This window comes from Papio anubis, chromosome 9 (assembly GCF_008728515.1).
Source record: "Papio anubis isolate 15944 chromosome 9, Panubis1.0, whole genome shotgun sequence".
NCBI lineage: Eukaryota > Metazoa > Chordata > Mammalia > Primates > Cercopithecidae > Papio > Papio anubis.
Window position 1 is genome coordinate 47,185,208 of NC_044984.1, and position 27,073 is coordinate 47,212,280.

The following is a 27,073-nucleotide window of genomic DNA, read 5'->3' on the forward strand; positions in this document are numbered from 1 at the left end:
AACTCCGTACAACTGTCCTCATCTTCCATGCGGCCCAGCTCACAGTCCCTCTGCTGAAGGGCAAGCATCACCTGGCCCTGCACGGGCCACTTTGATGCCACAGGAACATTGCCTGGCCGTTGACCAGGAGCACACTCTTCAACAGATGCCCTGCCATATCCCTGCGCTGTGTCTCCTTCCTTTTCAACCCTAAGCTTTAGCCTTCTCCTCCAGGAAGCCTTCTTGGATTGAAACACTGTTAGTCCATGCTTGCATACGTGTTATAAATTACCCATATGCACTTGCTTCTTTTGTCTGCATCTGTATCACTACACATTAATCATAAATACAATAAACATAGCTAACACTTATTAACAACTTACTATGTGCCAGGCACTGTGAACCCTACCAAGCACCTTACATGCAAGTTTTGATTTAATAATCTCAGTGCTCTTGTGAGATGGGTACTATTGATGTTTCTTTTAATAGATAAAGAACCTGAGGCTTAGAGAGGTTAAATAGTCTTCTTAAGGTCATTCAGCCATTAAGTGATTGAACCAAGATCCTAAAACCACTGACTCTGAAGTCTATAGTACTGTCCGGCAGAACTTTCCATGATGACAGAATTGCTCTGTATCTGTGTTCATTACAGGATCCATTAGCCACGTGTGGCCATTGAACACCTGAAATGTGGCATGTGTGACTGAGGAACTGAATTTTAAATTTTATTTAATTTTAATTAATTTAAATTTAAATACTCACGTGTGGCTTCTGGCTCCTGGCTACTATGCTGGATAGCACAACCCTAAAACCTGAACTTGTGCTATAGTATACAAACAGTGTTAACTAAAACTCAGGATCCAGTTACTAATTTTGGTTGGACCAAGATAATTAAAAATAACTGGAACCAGAAAAATAAGAAATAAAAATAAGCAAAAGCAATAAAATCAATAAATTTGTATCTATAGGCGTTAGTATTTGAGCATCTCATGTTTAGCGGGGTGGGTGTGTGTGTGTGTTTGTGTGTGTGTGTGTGTGTGTGTATGTGTGTATATGTGTGTATGTGTGTGTTTGTGTGTATATGTGTGTGTGTGTGTGTGTGTGTGTTTGGGGGGGTGTGTGTGTGTGTTTGTGTGTGTGTGTGTATGTGTGTATATGTGTGTGTGTGTTTGGGAGGGGGTGTGTGTGTGTGTGTGTGTGTTTGTATGTATGTGGTTCTGGGAGAAGGCAGCAAATGTGTCTCTTTCTTTTTTGTTCTCCAGCCTCGTGGCCTGGATTGGAGTGAATATGTGAACACTGTGCAAATTAGCAGTGAGATTTACTTGCATTCATATAAGAGTAAGATTCTATGGGATTCATTCTTAACTCCCGAGTTGCCACTTTGTGTCTTCTTTGGTATGCTATCTCAGAGCCTTACTTTCCTCATCTGCAGAGTTTGAAGAATGTTGTGTGTATCATGCTTTTTGTACTTATGTTGGGTATCATCATCTACGATCCCAGCCCTTCACTAAAGCCTCGGCATTCTTGGCCACAGGGTGGGTCCCAGCTCTCTTGATACTTTTATGTTTATTTCTGATTCCACCTCTGTGCCCTAAGTGTGTTCCATTTCTCCACGGGACTGGACATTTCCGGAGAGCAGAGGCTGTTTCTCCTGCCCCATCTGACCTCCCCTGGAGCCCCAGGGCAGGGCCCTGACTCAGGCACTGGCTGAGTCTGCTCCCTTGTTCTTGAAGTCCCCTACCACGTCCTGGATGTTCTTTAACTCCACATCCAGCCTCCCCTCCCCTCCACCCAGGCAGTCCAGCTGCTGCCTCATGTTGTTGATGTGGGCAACAAACATGGGCTCAAAATTGGCCCTGACGATGTTTTGGTCTTGCAGGAAGCTCCATTTAGTCACCAGGACTTTGTTCTCCTGTTCTAGAAACCACACCTGCCCCAGCCAGAGGTAAGAGACTGAGAGAGCTTCCATGCAGGAGCCTCCCAGAAGGCTCTGGGATATGGGATCCCTAACAGTCCAGGGAGGTTCTGCACAACCTGGACCTCAGAGTCCAGGCGGCAGCCTCTTTCTCCTCTTCCTCAGCCTGGAAGGAGCCTGGAACGTAGAGAGCCAAGCAGATGTTGGGGCAATGGGCTTGGGAGACAAATGGTTTGGTTTGGAGAGGGAAGAAGCAGGAAGAGTCAGAGGGTCTGGCACCAACCAGGTGCATGTGTGGTAATTCAAGAAAAGAACACTCCACCATCATGTTACCGGGTAAAGTTTTGAATTCCATTAAATGGGCAGGAGGTCCTTGGCAGAAAGTTTAATATGTCCATTTGCTTTCTGACATGATCTCTCTAGACCTAGAATCTGGACTCAATTGCCCATATACTCTGGGAATGCTGCAATGGGTCACACTGGAGTTGAACTGCGAGGACCCGGGTATGTCCCCAGCCATGTCCACCATGAGCCATGTGGCCTTGGGCCAGCCCCCACGTCCCTTCCTCTCTCTGCTCTCTTGAGTCCTTTGTGGTCTTGTGCAGCCAATTTGGGTTTCTTGAATAACCCTCATCTCACCTCAACGTGGGAGACAGACTTGGGAAATACACACAATTTTCCCCCTTAAACAAAGTTCCCAGGACAAGGTATGGGGATTGGGATCTGGAGCAGACCTGGGGCAAGCCTGGGGGTTTTCGGGCCCCCTACCCACCCAGGCTCTCAGCCACACATTGCGGACACTCCTGTAGCCTCTCGTCTGAACTCCCTTCTCTATTCCCAGGTCTTGGGCTCTGAACCCAAAGCCACTAAATTATGCTCCCTCCCATTCTATTCACTTATGATTTCTAAAAATTCATTTATTGGAGATTCAGTCTGTGCCGCACCACATGGCAGGTCAGCCGCAAGCATGATTTCATTTGATTCTCATAATAACTTTGTGAGGGTGGATGATAAAAATAACGACGATTTTGAATATTTTTTGAGCAGCCACTATGGGTAGCTGGTTTCCATGTATCTTCTTTAATCTGAAATAGCACTACAGGGGTCATTGTTATGATTCTTGTTTGACAAAGGAGGCGATTGAGGCACAGTGTAGTTAGGCACCTTGGCTGAGGTCACATAGCTAGTGAGCACTGCGGCCATTGTCAGAACCCTGACTCCCGGTCCCATGCCCTGAATCATTGCACCCCACACAGATGGGAAAATCAGGCTCAGAGAGGAGAGGCATTTTGGCCAGTGGAGAAAGCCTCAAGATGTCACTCCGAATTCCTGTCCCTCCACTTCTCTCCTCTCTCAGTCTGAACTTGCCCTTACCCCAACACTGGGGATTTCACAATTGTTCTCAGTGTCATTTCCCTCCTTCCTGCCATCCTCCCCCTCCCATCCATTCGAAATTTTAGCCCCTGGTTTTACACTCATCTTCCCTCCTGATTCACGGCCTCCCTCTCCCCCCACTTCACTTCCTGCTCCTTCACCCTGGACAAAGGTGTTTTAGAACCCTGGCTCCCAAGTAGCTCACATCAGTCCTGAGCTTAGTCCCGAGCATTGAACCCACTCTCTCCAAGCCCACATCGACTGCCCCACTCTGGGTGAGCCCACTGGGCTATGCCCCAGCTCAGGCCTGATGGGAGGGGTCCAGGAAACTGTAAACTCAGGAATGTGGGAGCTTCCTGGATGCCTCACTGCTGCCTGCAATTATAGGCTAAATGGCTCCTCTCCTTGGTGAGAGCGTTGCTCCCAGGGCTGCCTTTTAACTCTTCTTCGTGGCCTGTTATTTCTCTGCTGGGTCTGCAAGTTTGAAGCTGTCAGGGAACAATCAGCCCCTCTGCTGGGCCGCCCACCCGGCGTCGGTATTCTGGAACACTGGTTTGGAACAGGGACGGCACCAACAGAGCAGGGAGGCCGGTCTGGGCTTCTCCCAGTAGCTCCAGCTCCCCAAACAATGCATGCCAAAGAGAGGGAAAAGGAAGTCTGGCCAGCCCTGCACTCCCTGCTCCTCTGCAGCCCGCCCTCCCTTCCTGCCAGCCAGCCTTCTTAGCTCAGAGGGAAGGGGCCAGGGCTGATGCCTCTGAGCACTGCTTGTGTGAGGCCTGTTCTGGGAGCAGGCCTGGGGGAGGAGGAGAATTACTTTGGGTCCGTCACCATTCCAAACAGAGGACCAGACAACAAACAGGTGACACATGCATTTAATAGACACATTCCAGGGAGGGAACAGAAGGATCGCTCACTCCCAACAGGCTGCTTATAAACACGATGAGACAGGTGGGTGACAACCTGGCATTGAGACAGACTCCCCAACCTCTGCATCTGGAAGGAGAGAGGGAGGTGGACCTGGAGGAGGACTTTCCAGCTGCCTGGGCCTCACAAGATAGGCTGAATGAGAGCCTCGGGAGAGAGCAGGTTTTGGTTTTACATGTGTAGCAGACAGGTGCTGCCGGCAGTCTGGGCACTGTCAGGAGGGAGAGGCTAGCTTAGGCCTGGGAATGGGGTGTAGCCAGTACTCCAGGCTCCCAGCAGCACAGGTACACCTTACAAGGAGAGAGGAAGGAGGAGGACCCAGGTGTCCAGGTGTGACTGCAAACAGGCCTCAAGGCAGGGGAGAGGGAGCCATGCGGCTCTCTTAGTGCTTGTAGCTCTTCCGGCTGGAGGATGTGGTAGAGACAAACTTGACACTAGAACCGCTGCCCCCTAGGCCCCGGTTGCTGGTGGCACTGAAACCAGAACCTCCCAGGCCTGCACCCAGGCTATGCCCGCCACTGGTGGTGAAGGAGTAGCCGCTGCCCCCACCGAGGCCCAGGCTTCCACCTCCAATGCCGCTGCCACTTCCATAGCCACTGGAAAGAGTGGAGGTGACCACAGCTGCCGGGAAGAAAGGAGGTGTGGTCAGATCAAGTGCAGGAGAGAAGACAGTGGGAGTGTCAGGGCCTGTGCCCTGGAGTCCTTTGGTGGGGAGGGGTGGTCTCATCAGCCAGCAGTTTGCCTCCTTCCAATATCCCCTGCTTAGTGAGATCACTGCCATATGCCTTGGCCTGTGTTCCTGAGCTGCAGCTCCAGGCAGCCTCTCAGGCAGGAATGGCTTCCTCCTCCCCTTCTAGAACCTACTGGAGCCCTCTCCTCCTGGAAGCAGCTCCAGTCCACCTGCTTTCCCTTTGATCCTCCTGCTGTGCCATCTGGGCCTGTCTCCCTCTCCGGGCCTGACTCCAGAGTTTCTCTTCCTTCTAGATGCTCATCGGGGGAGGGGCACACTCCTCTTCCCTCAGGGTCCCCCAGCCCCACACTCAGAATCACAGAGTGGAGGCTGGAATATTCTTGATGGATCAAGTGACAGATTAACCTGTTGGCCAGTCAACTGTGCCCCAGTTCTCCTCCCAACCTATTCTTCTCCTAATTTATAACTCATCCCCTTATACATTCTAATACCCTACTTAGGGTTCTGCAGAAGGAAAATCAAATAAAAAAAATAGACTCCGTTACAGGATGAACTGTGTCTTTCAAAAACCTATGGTGAAGTGTTAACACCAGCATCTGTGAATGCAGTCTTATTTGGAAATGGGATTGTTGCAGGTACAACCAAGTTAAGATAAAGTCTGTAGGGTGGGCCCTGATCTAACATGACTGGTGTCCATACAGAAAGAAGGAAGACATTCATCTGAAGCCACAGACACACAGGCACACGGTCATACAATCACAGAGACAGAGAGTGGAGGGATGCAGCCACAAGCCAAGGAACACCGAGGATGGATGGCCACTGCCAGAGCTAGGAGGAGGCTGGAGGGGGGCTGGGGCACCATGTTCCAGGACTCCATCTGGTTTGGAGAGGGGATAGCGCCACTCTGCCTGACATACAGAGCAGGAGGCTGGCCTGGGCTCCAAGTTTCAGAGGGAGCAGGGCCCTGCTAACCCCTAATTTCAGCCTCCGGAACTGTGAGACAAGACATTTCTGTTGCTTTAAGCTACCTGACTGGTGGTACTTTGCTGCAGCAGACCTGGAAAACTAATACAGACAATGAGGTGTTTTCAAGAGAAAAGGAGCTTCGAGGTTATGCTTGAAGGTCTGTCCCCAAAATTAGCTTAGAGGGTCTCCGGCACCACCAGTCAAGGACATCAGGGAAGAAGGACACCTGGGTGGTTCAGACGGCTTTGCCTTCTAAAATGATTGGCTAATATAATCAATTGCCCTTATGAATGCCCATCAAGAAAACCAAACCCAAACTCATTTGTAGAGGGTGAGTTGTAAGAGTCATTTCTGTTGCCCTCGTGATGCCAGCACTGAGCTCTGCGAATGACCACTTCTCTCACCAGCACAGGGCCATGCCAGCTTGTTAATAACTCTCCTGTTTTAGAGTGACTGTACCCAACTGTCATATTTTATGCTGCCCTCACTGCTTTGAAAACCCTTGGTATCTTTCTGCAGATATACTCTGCAGAACTGAGTCAAGCAGTGGAGCTTCTTCAAAAATGGTTTGGGAGACAAGCTGCCTAGTTGGCAATGCTCTTGTCTGCAGCATAAAGGCTCCCTTTAAAGGTCCAAGCCAGACCAGGAATTGTCATAAATCCTGTCTACATCAAATGCTCACTTCTGTGCTGGGCTTGCAGCCCCAACAAAAAAGGCAGGGAATTCTGGCAGGGAGGAGACGTGGCCAGGATCTTTTAAACCCACTAAGAACAATAACAACAAATCTCCCATCACCCCTTCTGTGACACCCTCACTCTCAAAGAGGAAAGAACTGTGACATCAAAGACTCTCCTAATATGGCTTGCTTTGTAAGGGACTCAAAACCTCCAACCTTCTCCAAATGAACTCTGTCTGTGAGGTCCCTTCTAACCTCTCATATCTTCACCCTCCTGCAGGCCCACCACATCCCCATCCCCTCCACCACACACACTCCAAATGGCACAAGAAGGATGTCATACTCACAAATGTTAACTGGAGAAACTCCCTCTCCACTCAACCTGATTGGGAAGAGCGGGGAGAAGAAAGGTTACCAATGTGGCCAGCAGCTTACGGGCCTTTGCAATGACACTTTTGTAATTGTTTTCAAAGCATTTAAACACACTTTATTATTTTTATTGCAGAAGTAATACAGGTTGAAATTATTTGAGAACTAGTAATATTAAAGATAATATTAATAATCTAATGAATAAAATAAGATGGAGTTTGAGGTTCATAGGAGCAAAAATCTATAATCTCAGAAATACATTTTTTGGTTTAAACTAGTTAGATGCCTTAAGGAAATTAAAAGTAATCATACACTGGCATCAACTGGATAGGAAGGGCCTGTCCTATAATAAGGTTTGTCTCTCAACAAGGATCCATTGTCAAGCACTGAGCCAGGGCAGAGCTTATTATACATAAGTGTGGAGAGGAGTCTGAGTCATAGAAATAACAATAGTAATGTCAGTTTATTATTATCTTAGTAACCAAGTAACTTTGCTTTAGCATCTTCAGGACAGAACTGGCATTCATTCATAAACACATACTGAGAATCTTAACAAGAGCTAACAGTTGTTGAGTATCTGTTACCTATATCACACCACTCAGTTCTCTCAACAACCCCATGAGGTAGGTATTATTCACTCACTTTTATAGAGGGAGAAATGGAAGCTCAGACAAGTTAACTAACTTGCCCATAGTCACAAAGCTGGATTTGAAGGCAGATTCATCTGACATCAAAACCTATGTCTTTGGCCACGAAATTGAATGATAGCTAACATTTATTGAACACGCTGTGTACCATGCACTGTTCTAAGAGCTTTGTGTGTATTCCCCTGTTTTAACCCTTTTAATAATGTGAGAATTTAGAACTATTGTTATTCACATTTTATTGGGTGAGAACACTGAGACGTGGAGAGGTTAAGTAATCTGCTCTTGGCTACACAGCTTCTACGGGTAGAGCACAAAACTCCTATGAAGCGTTGCAGATCATGTAATCTGGCCTTTTCATTTTATCATTGAAGAAATTGAGGGCCAGAGAAGGGAGACTGACTTTCCCAAGGTTATGTAGCTACTTAGTGGTAGATCTGTAAGCCCAAATCCTAGGACTGTTTGTTTTCAGCCTATGGCCTTTTAGACCACATTTTGAGAGCTGCCATGTAACAAGATGTCTCCTTTGGTAGAATTCAGTTACTTAGACCTGATCAGGTTTTAGGTTTCTATGGGGGTACTAATTGTAGTTGTACCTCAAATGATTTACTAGCCAGGAAGGAAATTAAAATTACTTTTTTTTTTTTTTTTTTGCCATAGCCCAATTCTGAACTGCATTTTCTTCCAGGAGAAGAAGGGGCTGCAACAGCCTGAGCCCCTAGGAATGCCCAGGAAGCTGGAGGGAGCTCAACTTGCTTTGAGGATGAAGTTGGTACATCTATCTCACCTGCACTCCTCGCCCTCCAGCAGCTTGCGGTAGGTGGCGATCTCCACGTCCAGGGCCAGCTTGATGTTCATCAGCTCCTGGTACTCACGCAGGAGCCGAGCCATATCCTGCTTGGCCTTCTGCAGAGCCTCCTCAAGGTCCACCAACTTGGCCCGTGCATCCTTGAGAGCCAGTTCTCCACGCTGTTCTGCATCAGCAATGGCTGTTTGCAAACTGGAGCACTGTAAGGACAGGAGGAAGCCATGAATCCTGCTGACAGCCCATGGAGGTGTGGTGCTTCTTGGGGAGGAGTTCTTAAAGATGGCAGAATGGCCCAGAAGAAATGAGCATTTGAGGAGCTCTTGGCCCTGCCAAAACTTTACCTGCTTCTTGACACTGTCAATCTCAGCTCTCAGCCTCTGGATCATGCGGTTCATTTCAGAGATTTCTTGTTTGGTGTTTCGAAGGTCATCTCCATGTCTGCCTGCTGTGACCTGCAGCTCCTCATACTGAGAGAACCAGAGCAAACTCAGTCACTGAGTCAAATGCCTGGCCCGGGCACTCGCTGTGCACACAGACTCACCCTGGGTGCCACAAGCAGGCTCATTTATTCCTGGTCATTCACTCCTTCCCCCTGTAGCTTACAGTTTATTGGGGGACATAGACATTAATTGAATCAGCATATCTCATAGTTCCACACTGAGATAAGTGCCCTTAGGAAATGAACAGTGTCCTGGGATAGTGTAGTGAAGGAATCTGACCTAGAGTTGGAAGTGGGGAGTGGTGGTCAGGGAAGTCTCTCCAGAGATGGAGATGCCTGAGCTGTGGTCTGAAGGATGAGAAGGAGGGACCTAAGTGACCAGCTGTGGGGGAGAACATTCCAGACGAAGGAAACAGCCTGCATGAAGACCCTAGGTCAGGGAAGGAACATGGTGAGTTCTAGGAGTGAGATGGTGATTTGGTCACTATCCCTGGGGAGTTTCTGGTCACAAAGCATGCATCCAGACCAACTGTGCCCATGAATTTTGGTAGCCCTCCAAACACCAGTGCTGGGGAAACAGGGAGGAGATATGGGGGAACGGTGTGGGATGGTACAGAGGCTGTGGAAGGCACAATTTTGAAGTCTTTGTAAAAGTATTTCCAATCTCAGGTAGTTCTCAATCTAATGGTGCATATCCAGGACACAGGACACATGAATTTAAGAGCGATAATTACACCCTGTCTCCTCCAGCAGACTGAAGTGAAATCTACACCCTCCCCCAACACAAGGAGATCCCCTGCCCGAGTCAAGATCTGTGAGGTTCTTGAAAGTGCTGACGAGCTCAGCTTCCTGTTTCTAGATATACACGATTAAATGGAGCAACAACCCAACAACATGAGGAATTGTTTGCTATCGATTTCAACCACTTCACCTTGGAGTTAAGTGCATCACGTTTCCTCTCACCGTCAAGGCGCTGCCTCTGCGCTGTGGACCCCTGGCCCCTGCTACCCACCTTCCTTTCCACCACACTCCTGACCAGATGGGACTGAGGCAGTGCATGGAGCAGGCAAAGAGTAGGAACCAGATTTTAGGTGAGCAGCTGCCCCAAGAGGGGTCTGGATTTGGCAGGGAGCTGGTATCGTGGGTCACCTGTACCCTTCCAAAGCCAAACATCTTTGTGGCTGTCTGAGCTCTGGGAAGTAGCTGTTTGTGTTTATCCCAGCCTTCCTCTTCCTGACGTAAACTCCCTTGCTTGTTTCTGCCTGCCAGCTCCTTGTTCAGCCTTAAATCTCTCCCCACTCCTCGGCAATCTTTTGTCCCTCACGGCTTCCCAACTGGACAAAGCTCCCACGTCTTCCTGGAAGCTTTTTATTCATGCTATCTTTTCCTTTCCATGATTGTCTATTCACTTCATGGCCTCCCAGAGCTTGGGTTCTCTGTTTGCAGTTTATTTATTTGCAACCCTGTAACCTTGATTGGCATACAGCAGGAGCTCAGAAAATATATAGAGAATAAATAAGCCTTTTAGAAACTGCTTCATGACTGTGTCTCAGTTGTCCTGGTGTCTCACTCTGCTGCCACCCAGATCTTGAGGAATATGGGGCCGGTGGATGTCCCGAGCTCCCAGCATTGGGTTGACCACATATTAGTGTGTCTGGTTGGGTTTCCACATGCATTTCAAGATAAGTTTTCATAGCATCAAAGACATGCCTGCTAAGTTGAAATAAATGAATGTGCTCACACATTTCCTGAGGCTGAGTTAAGTGATAATGTGGAGCCTCAGAGAACACTAACCCTGGAGCCTATCATGGAGGTGTCCATGCTCACCTTGGTCTGGTACCAGGACTCAGCCTCGGCCCGGCTGCGGTTGGCAATGTCCTCGTATTGCGCTTTGACCTCGGCGATGATACTGTCCAGGTCCAGGTTGCGGCTGTTGTCCATGGACAGCACCACTGACGTGTCACTGACCTGGGTCTGCAACTGGGACAGCTCCTGCAGGGTAGTAAACTCAGCATCACCAAGGCATAAGAAGAAGGATCTTAAATCTTCATGGTTGACTACCCATCTAGGTCAGGAATCCTTTCCTTGGTATTCCTGGAAGATTCTCCCAGCTGTTCCCTAGGTATTCCCATTCATCCCCAAAGATCAGTGTGGTGAAAGTCTTTCCCAGCCTTGCTTCTCAAGGCTCCCATCTGTGTGCTTTCCCTGGGCGTAAGGATGGATAAGCATCTTCTGAATTAGAGTTGCACAGATTTGAATGTGACATATGTCTGTTCAGTCTGCCAGCATAAAAGCCTTCTTCAAGAGCATCAGGGGACATCTGGGACCCTGCTTCCCCCTGCGCAGTGCAACTCCATCACTTTCCACCTCTCTCTCTCTTTCCACAGACCCAGGTCTCTGCCTTCGGAGGGTTAGCGCTCAGAAGGAGGCATCTTCAAAGGGCAGGAAGTCCCCTGACCAATGAGCTGAGGGGCAGCTTGCTTTTTTTTCTTTTTAAATACTTTTCAGGGAAGGGGAAGGGAACAGGTATGTCTTGATTCCTTGGGAAAGTTACCCAGTGACCTTGAATTTGGGAATCAGTACTCTCTCCTTGCTAGATGTTGTCCTTTCATGGGATGAGGGAGTTCGGGGGAGAAGCATCAGAGCTGGGGTAGTTTAGTATGATAAGGCTCCAAGCAGTTCTCCCTGGTCCCCCTACCCCCAAGCCCCAGCTTGAAGTATCCAGGCAAGATATTGGGCAGAGGCACTGAGTAAATGAATGACACAATGCATCATCCTTTTCTTTCCAGGCCCCAGACCTAGGAGGGACAGAAATACTTGCAGACTCTTACTGCATCAAAGACTGAGTGGAGGAAGTTGATCTCCTCAGGCAGAGATTTGACCTTGGCCTCCAGCTCCACCTTGTTCATGTAGGCAGCATCTACGTCCTGGAACGACAGCACAGGATGCTTCTTTGAGTCTGCAGCCCCAAGCACTTAGCCCAAAAGAAGCTGAGCAGATTTCTCCCTAGCCCGTCTAGTTTGGATTTTAGAAAACTCTGTGTCTGGGGGATTTGGGGTTGGGGATGAGTGATTACTAAGAACTGGGACTTGAATCCCTGAGCTCACAGAAACCCAAGTAGGGCTAATGGGGCCATCAACGTAGAGGGAACATGTTAGGAGGTTTGAACCCTGCAGATATTCTCATGGTTGATGTGACATTTTTTGGGTGGCCCAAGGGTCAGAGGTCAGGTTACCCGACACTCCAGATTCCGTTTTAAACCTTTTCCTTTGAGAGACATCCCCACTCACCTTTTTCAGGGCTACAAATTCATTCTCAGCAGCTGTGCGCTTGTTAATTTCATCTTCATACCTATAAGGACAGAGGAGGGGGTGTGCTGTTGAGTAAGTTTGCATTGAACTCTTCCTGGGCTGGTGTAGCAAGAGTTAAGAGCCCTCGAATCATTTCCAGCTCTTCCGCTGACCTGGGCGTGACTTTGGGTGATTCACCTAACCTCTATTTCTCCCTCCATAAAAGGGGGATAATTTCTTCTGCTAGTTTTTAATAAACTTTTCTAAGAGTAGAAGGTGAGCATGGAACTTAAAGGAATAGAAAAATGTACTTAGGCAATTCCATCTTTTGATAGATATGCAATGCCAATCTTTAAAATGGTTTTCCACCTCAAGTGTCTGCTGAAATCGTGGAGTAAACTTTATCTGTTCAGCAGGCTCTTTCAGGTACATTTTGATATATTTTCACTGAACCTCAGGGTGGCCCCCGAGAAGTATGCTTTTTGTAACTAGGGGTAGCTCAAGCTCAGAAATAAGGGCAAGCTGGCTAACGGGTTAGCCTGGGCCAAATCCCTTTCCACTGGATACCTCACCTACTGCAGCCTGGATGATGTGCAGTCAAAAGTTGCCCCCCACAAGGAAGGTCAGATTGCCTCCTTTAAACTCTTCCTTGCTACCTCTCTTCACTCCACAGTGAATGCCATCCTGGAAATGCAAACCATCCCAGTAATTGAGCCCATGTCCAATGGAATTAAACAATATACTGACTGTGAAATTACATTATGATTTCTAGAGTGAGTAGCAATGTTTTGTCGGATGATGCTGATACCCCTTTGTAGTCATGTGGACAAAAGGAATAGGATCTTCATCAATAGAGATGCACGAGATGAAGGTCCTTGTGTTACCCCACACAGTGCTGTCTCCACCTTGAGGGATAACAGCTACAGTTCCAAAGCTCCCAGCTGATACCGGCATTTGCTCCTTTGCACCTCTCTGATCCTCATACAAAGGAGCCTTAGGATGGCTGTGTGTGGCCAGAAACCAGTGTTCCACTTACCTGACTTTGAAATCTTCCACAACATCCTGCATGTTCCTCAGCTCAGCTTCAAGCCTGCCCCTCTCGGTGGTGATGCTTTCCAGCTGCCGTCGGAGCTCACTGATATAGGAATCAAAGAGGGGCTCTAGATTCTGCCTCACGGTCCTGGAGCCCTGCTCCTGCAGGAGGGCCCACTTGGTCTCCAGGACCTTGTTTTGCTGCTCCAAGAACCTCACCTGGAGGGAAGAAGAGAATGAAACCTTGAGAAGTTGGAGAGGCAGAGTCAGACACTCCTATTCATAAGGGAGAGAAGAAAAAGATATATTTTTTTCACGTGGCACCCATTGACAATAATGTAACTGACAACTCCAACGCAGAAGGAGGCAGTCCATGGAGCTACCAGAAAGTTCCCTAGGGCTTGCATAGGATTTGGGTGGTGGGGCCTAGAGGCTTCTGTTGGCTGCTTTTGGGTTAAATTTCTCAACACCACCTACTGTGGGTTAGGGTAGTTTGCTGAGCAGCAACTCTCCTGTAGAGAATCAACTAAACTCTTCCCTTGGTGTTGACTGAACCAGCCCTCGTGGTTGTGAAAGAGAGGAAATTTTTGCCAGGTCCTGTGGGGCAAGCTGGCCTGACTTGGAAGGGCCTCAGCCCCTGGGAGGCCTTGCTGAACAGTGCTCATTCCCACAGTGGATTCATTTCATTATTGCTCTCCCACCATGGGATGGCCCTTCCAAGAGTTTATTCAATCCCAAACCCAAGGGGGTGGATGAAGCCCCTGCTCACCTTGTCAATGAAGGAGGCGAACTTGTTGTTGAGGGTCTTGATCTGCTCGCGCTCCTCGGCCCGCACGCGCTGGATGGTGGGGTCGATTTGCAGGTTGAGAGGAGTCAGGAGACTCTGGTTGACGGTGACCTCTTGGATGCCTCCAGGGGGACACACAGGGAAGCTGGGGCCACTGAAGCCTCCTCCAACTCCACCCCCATAGCCAAATCCACTGTTGACTCCAAACCCACTGCTGGCCCTGCCACCAAAGCCACTTCGGAAACTGCTGCCACACCCACTGATGGAGACCCGTTTGGCACCCCCCAGGTTGTAGAGGCTGCGGCTTCCAAAGCTGGCCCCAGCACTGCTGATCCTTCCCAGGCCCCCATTCCCCGCTGCAGAGCGGGCCACAGAGACAGAGCGGAAGCGGGAGCGGCCAGTTGCTGGGGTGGTGGCCGAGGTGGTGCTGAAGCCCCTGCGGCTGCCAGACTGGAAGGTGATGGAGGACTGCCGAGACATGGTGGGTGAGGAAGTCTGGTGAGAAGGCACCTGAGGTGGGCTGGTGCAGGCAGTGGAGAAGACAGGTGGCTGGGGAGCCCTGAGCCCATGACTTTTATGAGCATCCTGCGGGGGCGGGGCACTGCTAATGGAGAGGGCCTTCTGATGGCATCCCCTGGGCATCCGCCAACCCTGAGCTCACACTCGACATCCCTCGGGAAATGGTGTAAGGGCCACTCGCTGGTTCCCTGGCACCCCCTCCCCACAACGTGCAAACTCCTTTCCAGTTGCAACTTGATCAGCAGATGAGTAAGAAGCAAGTTAATTGCTTTCCGTCATGTGCTAATGATGCATCTTGTAAAGGACTCAGCAAACACTGCCTCATTTCTAAACCGCTTTCTTAGGCCTGGGACCAACTCCTTCCTGTCCAAACATCTTGTGTTAATACAAGCCACTGTGCTTCACTGTTTCCTTGGGGTGCTTCCTATTCTCTAAGCATTTTCTCAGCAGCTACTGCCTGGTTCCCCAAGCCCCATCAAGCTATCTTTCCAGACCTTGAAGGTCCTGCTCTGTAATCATCTTCCTTAGTAATCCACCCCTCTTTGATGGCCCCTTTATTCTGCTCTTAATTTTCCATATCTATTGTGTAGGTCACACACGTGGTTTTCTGGAGCGTGTGTGTGCCTGTGCCCTGCCCACTGCAATATAATGTGACACTCAAGGCCAGCCAGCGCTCTGTCTCCTGGGGACAGAGATTGTGAGGGGCGGAAGACTTGGGTTTGAATCTCAGACCTGCTCATAGTTGTGGGACCTTGAGCAAGCCATGAAACTTTTCTGTGCCTCAACTTGCATGTCTGTAAAATGGGGTTTGTGATGAATATTCACATGTGAAAACTTTTGCATGATACATGTAAGTGCTGAGTAAATGTCTCTTGAGGCTTCCCTGCTTCCGATACAATGAAGTAATATTAAGGAAGTGCCAAACATGTGTCCATCCTGTGACTAGTTCTATGGGAATTCAAAAGAAACACAATGAACATTATTTACCTTCAACAAGTTCATGGTCCTGTTGGGAAGATAAAACTGTACAAGATGGTGTACCATGAAGCATCACCTCCAAGCTGCATTTGAGGCTGCCTATCCCAGAAGTCTTCCAGGCAGGTCCCTCCTCCTCCTGAGGACCAAGAATTCCTAGCTCTCCAGTCCTTCATCAAAAGAGCTCCAACAGCTGCACCTAGCAGAGGATTTGTTATTTCCCTGTTTCTCCTGTTAACCTTGTAGATTGTCCCCTACATTCTCCATTAGTCTACAAACCGCAAAGAACACTTCAAGGCACCTCATCCTTCTGTTCTGCAACTCATTGTCCCATCTCTACCATGGCAAGAGTCAGACCAAACATTGCTGGATCTTCTTCCTTTTTTTTTTTTTTTTTTTTTTTGAGAGGGGGTCTCTCTCTGCCTCAGGCTGGAGTGCACATGCTCCTTCGCAGCTCAATGCAACCTCCACCTCCTGGGCTCAGGTGATCTTCCCACCTCAGCTTCCTGAGTAGCTGGGACTACAGGCATGCTCCACCACGCCCATCTATTTTTTTTTTTTTTTTTTTTTTTTTACTATTTTGCTCAGGCTGGTCTTGAACTCCTGAACTCAAGTCATCCATCCTCCTTGGTCTCCCAAAGTACTGAGATTACAGGCGTGAGCCACCGTACCTGGCCTGAATCTTCTTTTATCTTGCTGCCTGCTTTCTTCTTGCTGTGGTTTTGAAAGATGGGAGAGTAAGAGAGGAATTAATCAGCATTCAGTCTCCATTTCATGGATGAGGGCATTGAGCCCAGAATGGTTAACTAGCCAGACAGACCCACAAGAAGTAGAGCCAGATTCCATGGTCTTTCCACACAGGTGTCCTTTTAGGGGCACGCTGGTAACCGACCATTTGGCAGACGTTCTCACCTGCCTGGAATGGCAGCTTGGCACTCGGAGCGGCAGTTCTTTGTTCTCTAAGCTGTTTCCTCCTTGGGACTGAGGCCAGGGGGAGGCCTCTCCCCCATCTAGAGATTATTGGGGAGTCTCAGTTTGCACAGGAAAGATATGAATCATAGCTTGTGTTGATACAGGCCAGGAAGAGCAGAGGAGTTCCCTCACCTGGTTCCGTTGCCAACCCCAGCCAGGGTGGTGCATGGTTCTCAAGTGGAAAGAATAATTGTGTTTGTTTTCTGTACTCTTCATTGCATGATAATCTGGCCCCCAGAAGAAAGGACACTTGTTTCCTGAGCTGTGCTGAGCAAATGCTTGCAGAGCTTTCCACAAAACAAAGGCCTTGGAGGGTCCGGGTGTGGGGAGTGGCTGGGCCAGCATGTCCACGGGAAGGGAGGTCCCCAGCCTTCTCTCACCATGCTTCCCATGTGGGAAGCTGGCTCCAGGCTGCCTTCCCTCCCAGCCATTCCTTTCTTTCCCATGTTCCCTGCTGGGGCCCTCTTCCTAGTCACTTCATCTCATTCTGTTTCCGTTCTGGTTTTTCTCAGCCATCACCTCTTGCCTGGGGCTGCTCGTTTATTCTTTTTCCCCTTCCCCCTCTAGTTTTCCCAAGACTGTTGTTTCTGAAGCTAGACAGTCTTACTCACAGGCTTTGCCAAGTTACATTGAAATAGAGAGATCGTTCACCTCCCTTCCTCCTCCACTCCCTCTTTTGTGACCTTTGACCTGCACCGTGACCTTTATCCTGGTGGTCAATATCTAGAAGAGTGGCTGGGACACCTGGTCTCCTGGACAACTTGTGTCACCACCCTTTTAAAAGTCTCAAAACTCATAGATTGTTAACACCTTCTTCGCTTTCTGCCATTTTTGTTTTGTTTTTAACCTGTTTGTAATTCTGCTTACAACTTCTCCCTCAGAAGTCATCGAAGATGAACTGGGCCTAGCACTACCCCTTAACGCTGTTTCCCTGGAGTGCCTGCGTCTGGCATGCCCTTTGATATCTTGGTTTTCTGGTGTTATGAGCGTTAGTCCACTTCTGAGGGTTGGGCGTCTTCCTCCCAGCTCCGACTAGCCTCCTAACCACCCCAGATAGAATTGTGGCAGAAGTTCGTGTGATTCAGGCTGTCTAATTTAAAGAAGAACTACACATTCCTTTCTGTTCTCCAGTCTTTCTGCAGCCCTCTCCAACTCTGTGTTATTGGGTCTATCTGAGACAAGTTTTCTTGAGTTTGGAGGAGTGCTGGATTCAAGGGCCATGGTGTGTGCTCTGGTGCCTGAAGCTGGCAGAGGCAAACTCTTCAATTTCCCTGTTCTCTGCCCATCCTGCTCAGGTGATCTCTGTCATCCTGGGAGGAACACTAAGGTCCGTACAGGTGGTGAATCCCAGGAGGCGGGGCCAGTTGGCAATAGGGGCTGTGGAGGAGGAGAGGAAGTGGGTGGGAGATGCCTCTTCCACAGATGAGGAGTGGCGAACGCACCAGGGAACTTTGGCTTCCAGCCAGGCTAGGGCCAGGGCAGGGCTCGCAGGGCTAAAGACCATGGGGCAGCAGGGGTTACCTCCCTAGAGCAGGCTGGCCTGAATCATAGAGCCAGGGCCCTGGGCACAGCATCTGAGGACCTAGGCCACAGCCACCTACCCCCAATTCCTCGACTGCTAGACTTCCCAGACTTCTACTGTCTGGAGTCCTGGGTTTAGTGAGTAACTACTTATTAGCATCTATAATATGCCAGGCACTTGCTGTTCTAGCATAGGAGATACAGCAGTGAAGAAAGCAGCCACAACTCCCTTCCCTCCTGGAGCTTATATGGAAAGAGGAGGGGAGCAGAGGTGATTTGGAGGGGCAGACAAAATCCGGGTCTCCCAGCTGACACTCCCAGGGGCCGAGTGTGGAGAAGCTAATTCTGCTGTGGACACTCCAGGGGCCGAGTTTGGAGAAGCTAATTCTGTTGTGGACACTCCAGGGGCCGAGTGTGGAGAAGGTAATTCTGTTGTGATGGCACCTGAGACATGCTGGCCAGAAATGTTTTGCCATCTTCACTATTTGTGCTGGGGTGGCCACACTTCCTCAATGTTTGGTGTGTCTAACAGGCACTGCCCAGCCTGCCTCCAATCCTCCACCTCACAGCCCCCTTTGTGCCTGTAGTCAGCAGCAATAATTGCTCCCCAAAGGGCACTAAAGGTGCCAGCTGATCTGAACAAACTGCCAAGGTCCAGGACTGGTGATATCTCCTTGCAAATGGCCACACTCACCTGATCCGCTCCTGTCCACTGCCAACTCAACGGTCACTTCACTTGGGCCCAGATTTGATGGGCAGATGCAGAGCCTGTGCAGGTAAGCAGACAGCCTCCCCTCTCAGTCCATTTCAGCAGAAAAGTGGTGTGCTCTTTTTATTCAACCTCAGGCTTAAGAAAGTGTGATGAGACTGTCCTGTCCCTCCACAGTCCAGCCCTTCAGACACACCCAACAGATGTGCACATACAAGGTAGACACACAGACACACATGTCATCAGTGCATTCACAAAACAGCAATCTGCACACGAGTGTGGTGCTGCCCGGGTGCGTCAGGATACAGAAGAGAAGAAGCAGAATTAGTCTTTAAAGGCTGGAGGAGCCCCAGAGATGAGGAAACTGGGGTCAGAGAGGGGAGAACTGTTGAAGGCCGCACAGCTGTTTGGTAGCTGGGCCAGAACTCCTGATCCCTTCTACTGCCCCGCATTAGCCCCGAGGCTTCTCCATGTCAGAGAGCACAGCAAGAACCCTCCCTGTTGCCTGAGAGGCACAGGTGGGGCCCTCCTGGAGGGAGGATGTTGGTGAGATGCCAGCCTCTCAGAGGCCCTCCCAGGGAACCCCGACAGAAGGAGAACTGGAGAATTCCAGGTGTATCTTGGCTGTTCATCTCCAACCTTTTTTTTTTTTTTGACAGGGTCTGGAGTGCTGTGGTACAATCACGGCTCACTGCAGCCTCAACCTCCCAGGCTCAAGTTATCCTCCTACCTTGGCTTCCCAAAGTGCTGGGACTACAAGTGTGAGCCACTGTGCTTGGCTCCTTCAGCCACTTCAATGGCCTCGTTTGTTCCCAGGGTTAGGATGCTTCCTCCACCAAGTCTCTCTGTACTGGGGAGAAGCTGCCACACAGGGAAACTGCAGGGAGGGAAAGTGGGGAGAAACAGAATGCCGCTCCAGCTCTTTCTCAGGGTGGGGACCCAGAGGCCCTGTCTGAACTGAGGAGTACAGGACCTAGAAACCAGCCTGGTGAACACTGGCATGGAGCTCCAGCCTGTGGGTGTGGGCTGAGGGGCTGGTGATCCTGGCACGCTGTGGGATGCTGCTGAAACCTCCTCAGTGTCTTGTCACTGGGTCTGGAGGTTGCTGTGGAGGGTTGGGGGTGTTTGTCACCTGACACCTGATGGGAAGTCTGAGCTGAAAGTGGCAGCCTCACCCTTGTGCTGGGCTTGGCACTGCCTCAGTGTCTCTTGGACACTGAAAACTTGGACATCCTGAAAACTCTTCCCTCTTTCTTGCTTGCCAGCCCCCTTCCCTCTCCCAGTTACATCTGAGAGACATATCTGACCTGAGCCTTCAAACCAGCTGCCTTTGCTCAGCATTTATTCTTTCAAGAAATAGTTGTTGGGGACCTATGACACGCGAGGCACTGGGATACAGCCGTGAGGGAGGCAGAGTCCCTGCATTGTGACAAGGAAGTGGGTCATTAAGAGAGGGTGTCACTTTAGGGGTAGGTGCAGGGTGTGCACGGGGAGCTCATAATACCTGGGAGGCCATCTCCCCGTCGGTGGCCAGGCTGTGGCCATATGGCCTGGTGGCCAGACCTTTGCTGTTCACTGCAACTCTGGAAGAGCTCAGGAAGCACACTTCATACAGGTCCCATATTTCATGGATGAGGAGTGTGAGGCCCAGAGACTGACAGGAAGCTTGGAGTAAAACTGCAATAGGACAGTTGTCTCCTGTCCCCTAAAACAGTGTTTGCTCCATGCCGCACTGATCTGTGTGCTGGAGCAGATGGTAAGTGTTCTCCATGAGTTCCACCCACTAGGGGCTTGCTGGCCTGTGCGGAAGATAGAACTGACACGTGTGAAACAGGCATCATATAAAATGGTATATAACAGAATTTAAAAATATAGGCCAGGCGCAGTGGCTGATGCTTGTAATTCCAGCACTTTGGGAGGCCGAGGTGGGCAGGTAGCTTGAGCCTGGGAGTTTGAGACCAGCCTGGGCAACATGGCAAAACCCATCTCTACAAAAAATACAAAAATTAGCTGGGTGTGGTGGTGTGCCCCTGTGGTCCCAGTTACGCAGGAGGCTGAAGCGGGAGGACGGCTTGAGCCTGGGAGGTGGAGGCTGCAGTGAGTTGTGATTGTGCTACTGCAGTCTGTCCCAGGTGATAGAGTGAAACCCTGTCTCAAAAATAAAAAAAATAAACCAATGAAATTCAGACTGTGAGTGATGCAGTCTCTGGATGGACCTCGAGTGCTTCAGAGGACCCTTGCTCTCCTGCTGGCTCCAGATGCCCCATCTCAGGCACACACAGGAGCATGGTGGGAAGCAGCGGCAAGCAGAGGAGGGGAGGCCGAGGCAGCTGGCTGGGTCTAAACATTTCCCACGGATAAATCAGAGTGGATCCACCCCCACACACTTCAGATGGGATTGCTGAATGCATTTCCACCTTGTCTCTGTAAAGCTGTGTCCGACATGGGGCATCCAGGTGATGCATTGTTTGCTTGTGTGTTTCCATGAATGAGAGCTTCTGTAGCCATGGAGCTGTGTTTTCCATGATCCTGAGAGGGCGGTCCCTTGGGCACCCAGTCTTGGCCTAGGAATTCCTGCCTCATTCTGAGGTGCATGACGCCCAGCTGACCTATAGGCAGTAAATCGGTGCACACTGATGATGAGTATGGTGACAGTGACAATGAGGTCAGGAAACTGAGAGCCATTATGCTAGGACTGACTGACTCACCATGAATGGAGAACAGAAACCTCTTCCTGCTCTGCTTTAAGAGGGGTAGATATTTGAAAGCCCCGATGCAGAGGAATGAAAAATTAGGGCCCATGACTCATTCTTGCCAAAGAATTAGTCTCTTTGAAGGAGGACTCAGCAGAGGGCTCTTCTGATCAGTCAGCTCTCTTTGTGTATGTTCAAAGTGCAATTGATTGACATGTCACTTGCAGGAGGGCTTCCAGGGTGTAAAACCAGATATATTACTGGGATGTCATGAGTAAGATAGTCAGGGCTGTGTCTGTGATGCAGGTTACATCTGAGCAGCCAGGATACCACTTTCCTCCCTTCCCAGAAGAGGGCAAAATGGCCCAGAAGCACCCCAGGCAGACGCCGGGATGACCTCTGCATGATCCTACCTGTGGGTATTCTGGCTGTGCTCCCATCTGGCGGTGAGGGAGAGGAATTCCTTTTAAAGGAAATGCCTGAAAGTGCTTTTCATTCACCCCCCCACCCCAGCACTCGTTTATTAAGCAAGAGTTAGTCAACTTGGGGTGAGCCCAGAGACTAATGAAAATGACCAATGAATTGGGAAACAGAGGTGGGAGCAAAGGGGAAAGGAAGTATGACAGGAGACCAATGTGTTTCTTTGTTGTTGCTGCTCTTACCATCAGGGAGTAAACTTAATCGGCAAGAAGGATTCCATTAAGGGCTTCTAGATTCTAATGGTGAACAGAAAAATATGCTTCTAAGGGAAGTTGTAGAGATTTCTATAAATTCTTCCTGGAATGATTTAGGGCATGTGATTCTGCAATAAACGGAGATTTAAAAAAAATCTCTAAGATAAACACCTATACTCTCTACCCCGATAATGCTCTTTAGGCATCGTGGTATTTTATGGATTTAGGATGGAAATAGGGTTTCCCTGCATCTTTCAAAATTTCCCCCGGAAGAGACATGCCCACAGAGCCCCTCTGAAGTTGGACCTGCCATTGCTCATGTTCCTTCATTCTTTGCATCCATTGCCCTTGCCTCTTGATTTATGTGGAGTGTGTGTGCGTGTTCGTGCGTATAGTTCTGGCTCTGCCAGGTAAGAGGGATTTTCAAAGGTAAGCACATAAGTCAGTTGAATTCAACGTGCATCTAATAATGTACCTACCCTCCTTTAATTTGTTCTGAAGTATTCAGGACGCTGCTGTGCCACAGGTAATCTTAAACTATATTGCTGAGTGACTTTGCTGGGTTTTTGAGTGACATAAGGCACCTACGAACAAATAATGAACTTTTGAAGACATTTTCCAAGGCAAAGGTAACACAGGCTAAAGACAGTTTTCACTCATCACTTTCTCATTACCATGGAATGAACAAGAAGTCAGAGTAGGGGAAATAAAGCTTCAGAGACTAGCACAGGTTCCCAGGAGGAGGAAAGACAAAAACAAAGCTTGGAAGGAGTCCAGAGCTGGGGGAGGAGAGAACAGTCGGCTGAGCCAGCTTGGGGGAAAAGCAGGCATTCCTCTTTTTCCCAATGTGGGTTGGAATTTCCAGGTTAAAAGGCGATCATTGCTCTGGCTGATGTCACCATCCAGCAGTTGCTAGTTTAGGTGAGGAGCCAGCTTCTGCATCTGCTCTTAGCACCCAGAGCAGTAGGTCCTTCACTAGAGGGCAAGCAAAGAAAGGAAAGACTGGGGTGGTGGGGAATGCGATCAGTCTCATCTTGTTCATGCTGGCAGCACTCTCCCTCCCTCCTGGGACCAGAGCGGGAGGCGATGGAGCCAGATTCCCTGAGTAAGACCACACCTCCCTAGCATTGCAGAAGAGCCAAGTTCCTAAGATGAGGCAGGTTGTTCCTTGGCTCCTGGCTCTGCCTTTCTGCCTTTTACTCACCAAGTTACTTAACTTTTCTGAGGCTTGGTTTCCTCATCTTTAAAATGAAGATAAAGTTTAGCAAGGCTGTTGGTTACAAGATCAAGGTACATAAATCAATTATTTTCATGCATTACCTTTCAGTAATTGAAAACATGGTGGAGAGAAAGGAGTTCTAACTCATAACACAAAACCTCTGAGATACCTAAGGATACCTAACAACAACAACAACACCACCACCACCACAACAACAAAATGCACAAGAATAACCAGAAAACACTGAAGACAAACAATGAGTAGGACTTGCTGTATCAGAAACCAACATGTAAGTAACAGAATGAACATCACCAAGATGGCAGAATAGAAGGTAACTTGCTCATATCTCCCCTCACAACAACAAGAATTCTGCACCCAGTCACAGTCCAAAGTCTCTCTGCAGGAGCCTCAGGGTTCAGACATCATTGCACATCCTTGAGCATCGAGGATGTTCACGGAAAAGACCTCACCAAACAGACAAAATAAGGAACCAGAGACTGACCCTAAAGTAACAGAGAAACCAGCATGTAATACAAAGGTTTAGTAATCACAGTGGTGTGATCAGACAAAGCGATCAATGAAATAGAAGAGGAAGTGTATGAATTCAGCATGTAATAAAAGTGGTATTTCAATGGGGGAAAAAGTAGGATGTTGATCTTTAGGTAGCAGAAAAGTATGAAAATGAAAATAGCAATTACCCAAATTCACACTCCTCAGAATTAATGACTATTAATATTTTGTCCTATTTGCTTTTGTCCTTTTTCTCTATGTTAACATCCTTTGATAAACTATAGACATAATAAATACAACGTCCTTTAAAAACAATCCACAGCTCAAGCTTCTGGCAAGATGGTTTACCAGCTGGGGCTGTTATCTGCCTCCCACAGGATGAATCCTGAGAAACTGTAGACACGCATGACAGGCACAGATACTAGGAACTATGAACTAGGACCTCACAAATGAAGACACCCCAGGGGCACCCAAGTCTGTTTTGAGCTGATATGGGTTGGGGCGGGTGAGTAGAGCTAAGGCCTGAGGTAATAATGAGGGGGTGGTTTGGAGGAAGGGTCTTAAGCTTGGTCCTTGCCTTTTGTCTACCCCTTATAGGAGAAATCCAAAGCAGCAGCTCAATCACCTGTGTCCTTGTCTGTGGTTCAACATAAAGGAGGCTGACTTCATAGTCAGGGTTGCTAGATTTAGCAAATAAAACTATAGGATGTGCAGTTCAGATTGAATTTCAGATCAGCTACGAATTTCTTTTTAGTTTAAGTGTGTTTCATACACTATTTGGGACATACTTAGACTATGAATTTTTGTTGTTTATCTGTAGTTCAACTTTAACTGGGATTTGGGTTGCAATGGTTCATGCCTATAATTCCAGCACTTTGGGAGGTTGAGGTGGAAGGATCACTTGAGCCCAGGAGTTTGAGACTGGCCTGGGCAAATAGTGAGACCCTATCTCTACAAAAATTACAAAAAAGAAGAAATTAGCTAGGCATGGTGACGCATGCCTGTGGTCACAGGTACTCAAGAGGCAGGAGGGTCACTTGAGCCTGGGAAGTCCAGTCAGCAGGGAGCCATGACTGCACTACTGTACTCTAGCCTGGGTGTTAGAATGAGACTCTGTCTACAAACAAAACACAACAAAATTAACTGGGCTTCTTCTATTTGTCTGGACAACCCTATTCACAGATGACTCGAATGCCTGCTCCAAGTCTCAAGCTAGCTGGCATCTAGTGGGCCTCTCAGAGTTGGTAAGCATCTGGACTACACTTGAGGATAGTGAGGGACCCTGCCAGTAGCCTGCTGTCCTGGAGCTTTTCACCCAAGGAGGGAGAATGACTTTGCCTGGCACACTGGGAAGTTGTCCTAACAGCTTTTGGGACTTGTACAACGTGGCAGTTCCTACGCTCTGCTTCCACCATGCCTTTGACTTCAAACCCTAGACTGCAATGATAGAAAGAGAGGGGGTCACTAATTCCCCAAGGTCTCCTCCAGCTCCAAAGCTTCTGCTAATGACCTGCACAGCGGCAAGACCCTTGCCCACCCACAGACAACCATGGGAAGAAGGCCAGACCTCAACTGCAGTAGTGACCCATGGGAAAGAGTCTCTGCTGTGGCATCAAATGGGCAAAATATGACCATAGCTGAAATGGTTGCTGTTGTTCTTCTGGAAGTTCCCCTCACTTTTTATTCTTCTGCTCACAGATAAGACCTGATTAGCCAGGGTGTAGAATAAGCTTGTATAAACATAGCCTAAAAGATAGAGATTCTGTTTCTGTCTAAAAGTGAAAATTACAACCCTGGTGTTGATACCTGGTCAATTTGAATGAACATCCAAGCGTCCATTTTTGCTTGACAAAATTATCTTGAAAGTTTACGGTTAAAATGTGCATGGTTTTTTTGTTTTGTTTTGTTTTGTTTTTGTTTTTTCATCCTGTTATCAAATGAGGAACTCCCTTAACCTTCATCACCCAGGCTGGAGTGCAGTGATGCAATCATAACTCACTGTACCCTCAGACGCCTTGGCTCAAGTGATTCTCCTGCTTCGGTTTCCTAAGTAGTTAAAACTACAGGTGTGCACCACCATGCCCAACTAGTTTTTTAGTTTTTTGTACAGACAGGGTCTGGGTATGTTGCCCAGGCTTGTCTCACACTCCTGGACTCAAGTGATTCCTGCCTTAGCCCCCAAAAGTGTTGGGATTACAGGCCTGAGCCACTGTGCTCAGGCTCCATGTTGATCTGAGTGTCATCTGTCAGCATGCACCATGTCATCTCATGGACCATGTCATCTCTGCCAGCAGCAACTCAACACAAATTCTCTAATTTTATAAAGAAATTTTATGAATTTATTTTATTGACTTTTTTTGACAACTTCACTTTTTCTAAGAGTTGTTGAGGTATAATGTACAGATAGTCAAAGTCACTGTTTTTAGGTGTACAATCAAAAACATTCTAACCAGCCTTTCCCAAGATAAGTTTTCTTTTTCTTTTTCTTTTTCTTTTTCTTTTTTCAATAGAGTTCATGCTTTTTGTCCAGGCTGGAGTGCAGTGGCATTATCTCGACTCACTGCAATCTCCGCCTCCCAGGCTCAAGTGATTCTTGTGCCTCAGACTCCTGAGTGGCTGGAATTACAGGTTCATACCACCATGCCCAGCTAAGTTTTGTATTTTTAGTAGAGGCAGAGTTTCTTCTTGTTGACCAGCTGGTCTCGAACTCCTGGCCTCAAGTGATCTACCTGCCTCCACCTCCCAAAGTGCTGGGATTAACAGCCATGAGCCACCAGCTCTGGCCCCTAGATAAGTTCTTAAATTCGGCACGTGTATCTTTGAGTTGTGTCAAAACCATTGCAACACACACGGCACTGCACTGCTTCAGATCCACACGCTGAGATTTGAGGATGCCCCTTTACTGTATCTATTAGTTTGAATGATGAATTTTAGAAGTTATATCAGAGCAAGCATTGGTGGCAAATGCTTAATAGTCTTAATAATCATAGAGTCAGAGCAAGCAGTTGCTTCTTACCAAGTGTTTCTGATCTACAGGGTCAGTGCAGTGTTTCCCTGGTGGTGGGGATCCAGGGAGTGAGGGAGCCTCAGAGATCAGTGTGGGGCCAAGCCACCAAATGATGGGGCTGAAAAATAAAAAATATAAATAAATCTTAGTTATCAGATTATGCTGATCCAGATTCCAGGACTTAGCTTCCCTTTTTGTTCTGATGCTTTCTAAAAGACTCCATTTGTGGAAAAAGCCCTGAGTGGTGAGGGTTGAGTAGTTGGTGATTGTCCACCAGAGTGTGCGACAGAATCACACAATGCTGACTGATGGAGGAGGTTGTGGAGGAGGAGCTCCCAACTTGTCCTCCATGATGACTTGTCAGTGGGGAGAGGAGCAGT

General features: G+C 48.5%; 1 protein-coding gene and 1 long non-coding RNA gene across 2 annotated transcripts; one reads left to right on the forward strand and one right to left on the reverse strand.

Annotated features, from left to right (window-relative positions):
• Positions 1 to 4,124: 4,124 nt before the first annotated feature.
• LOC101000539 (keratin, type II cytoskeletal 75) lies at positions 4,125 to 15,780 on the reverse strand. The gene is made up of 9 exons (XM_021922385.2): positions 13,877 to 15,780; positions 13,112 to 13,326; positions 12,076 to 12,136; positions 11,617 to 11,712; positions 10,613 to 10,777; positions 8,688 to 8,813; positions 8,326 to 8,546; positions 6,873 to 6,907; positions 4,125 to 4,813 (listed from the first exon to the last, which is right to left on the reverse strand). The coding sequence occupies exons 1-9, from the start codon at positions 14,534 to 14,536 to the stop codon at positions 4,575 to 4,577; spliced, it is 1,818 nt and encodes a 605-aa protein (XP_021778077.2). The 5' UTR covers positions 14,537 to 15,780; the 3' UTR covers positions 4,125 to 4,574.
• A 3,684-nt stretch (positions 15,781 to 19,464) lies between these two features.
• On the forward strand, positions 19,465 to 25,732 carry LOC103875761. The gene is made up of 3 exons (XR_004176069.1): positions 19,465 to 20,346; positions 23,285 to 23,465; positions 24,869 to 25,732. It is a non-coding gene; the product is annotated as an uncharacterized LOC103875761 (long non-coding RNA).
• Positions 25,733 to 27,073: the final 1,341 nt, after the last annotated feature.

Excerpts from the sequence above, each read along its gene's own strand:
- LOC101000539 (XM_021922385.2), bottom strand. The coding sequence starts at position 14,536 with ATGCCCAGGGGATGCCATCAGAAGGCCCTCTCCATTAGCAGTGCCCCG. Across the intron at positions 11,713-12,075 it reads AATTTGTAGCCCTGAAAAAG|GACGTAGATGCTGCCTACAT; the intron begins GTGAGTGGGGAT and ends CTGTCGTTCCAG. Across the intron at positions 4,814-6,872 it reads AGTTTCTCCAGTTAACATTT|CTGTGGTCACCTCCACTCTT; the intron begins GTGAGTATGACA and ends TCTTCCCGGCAG.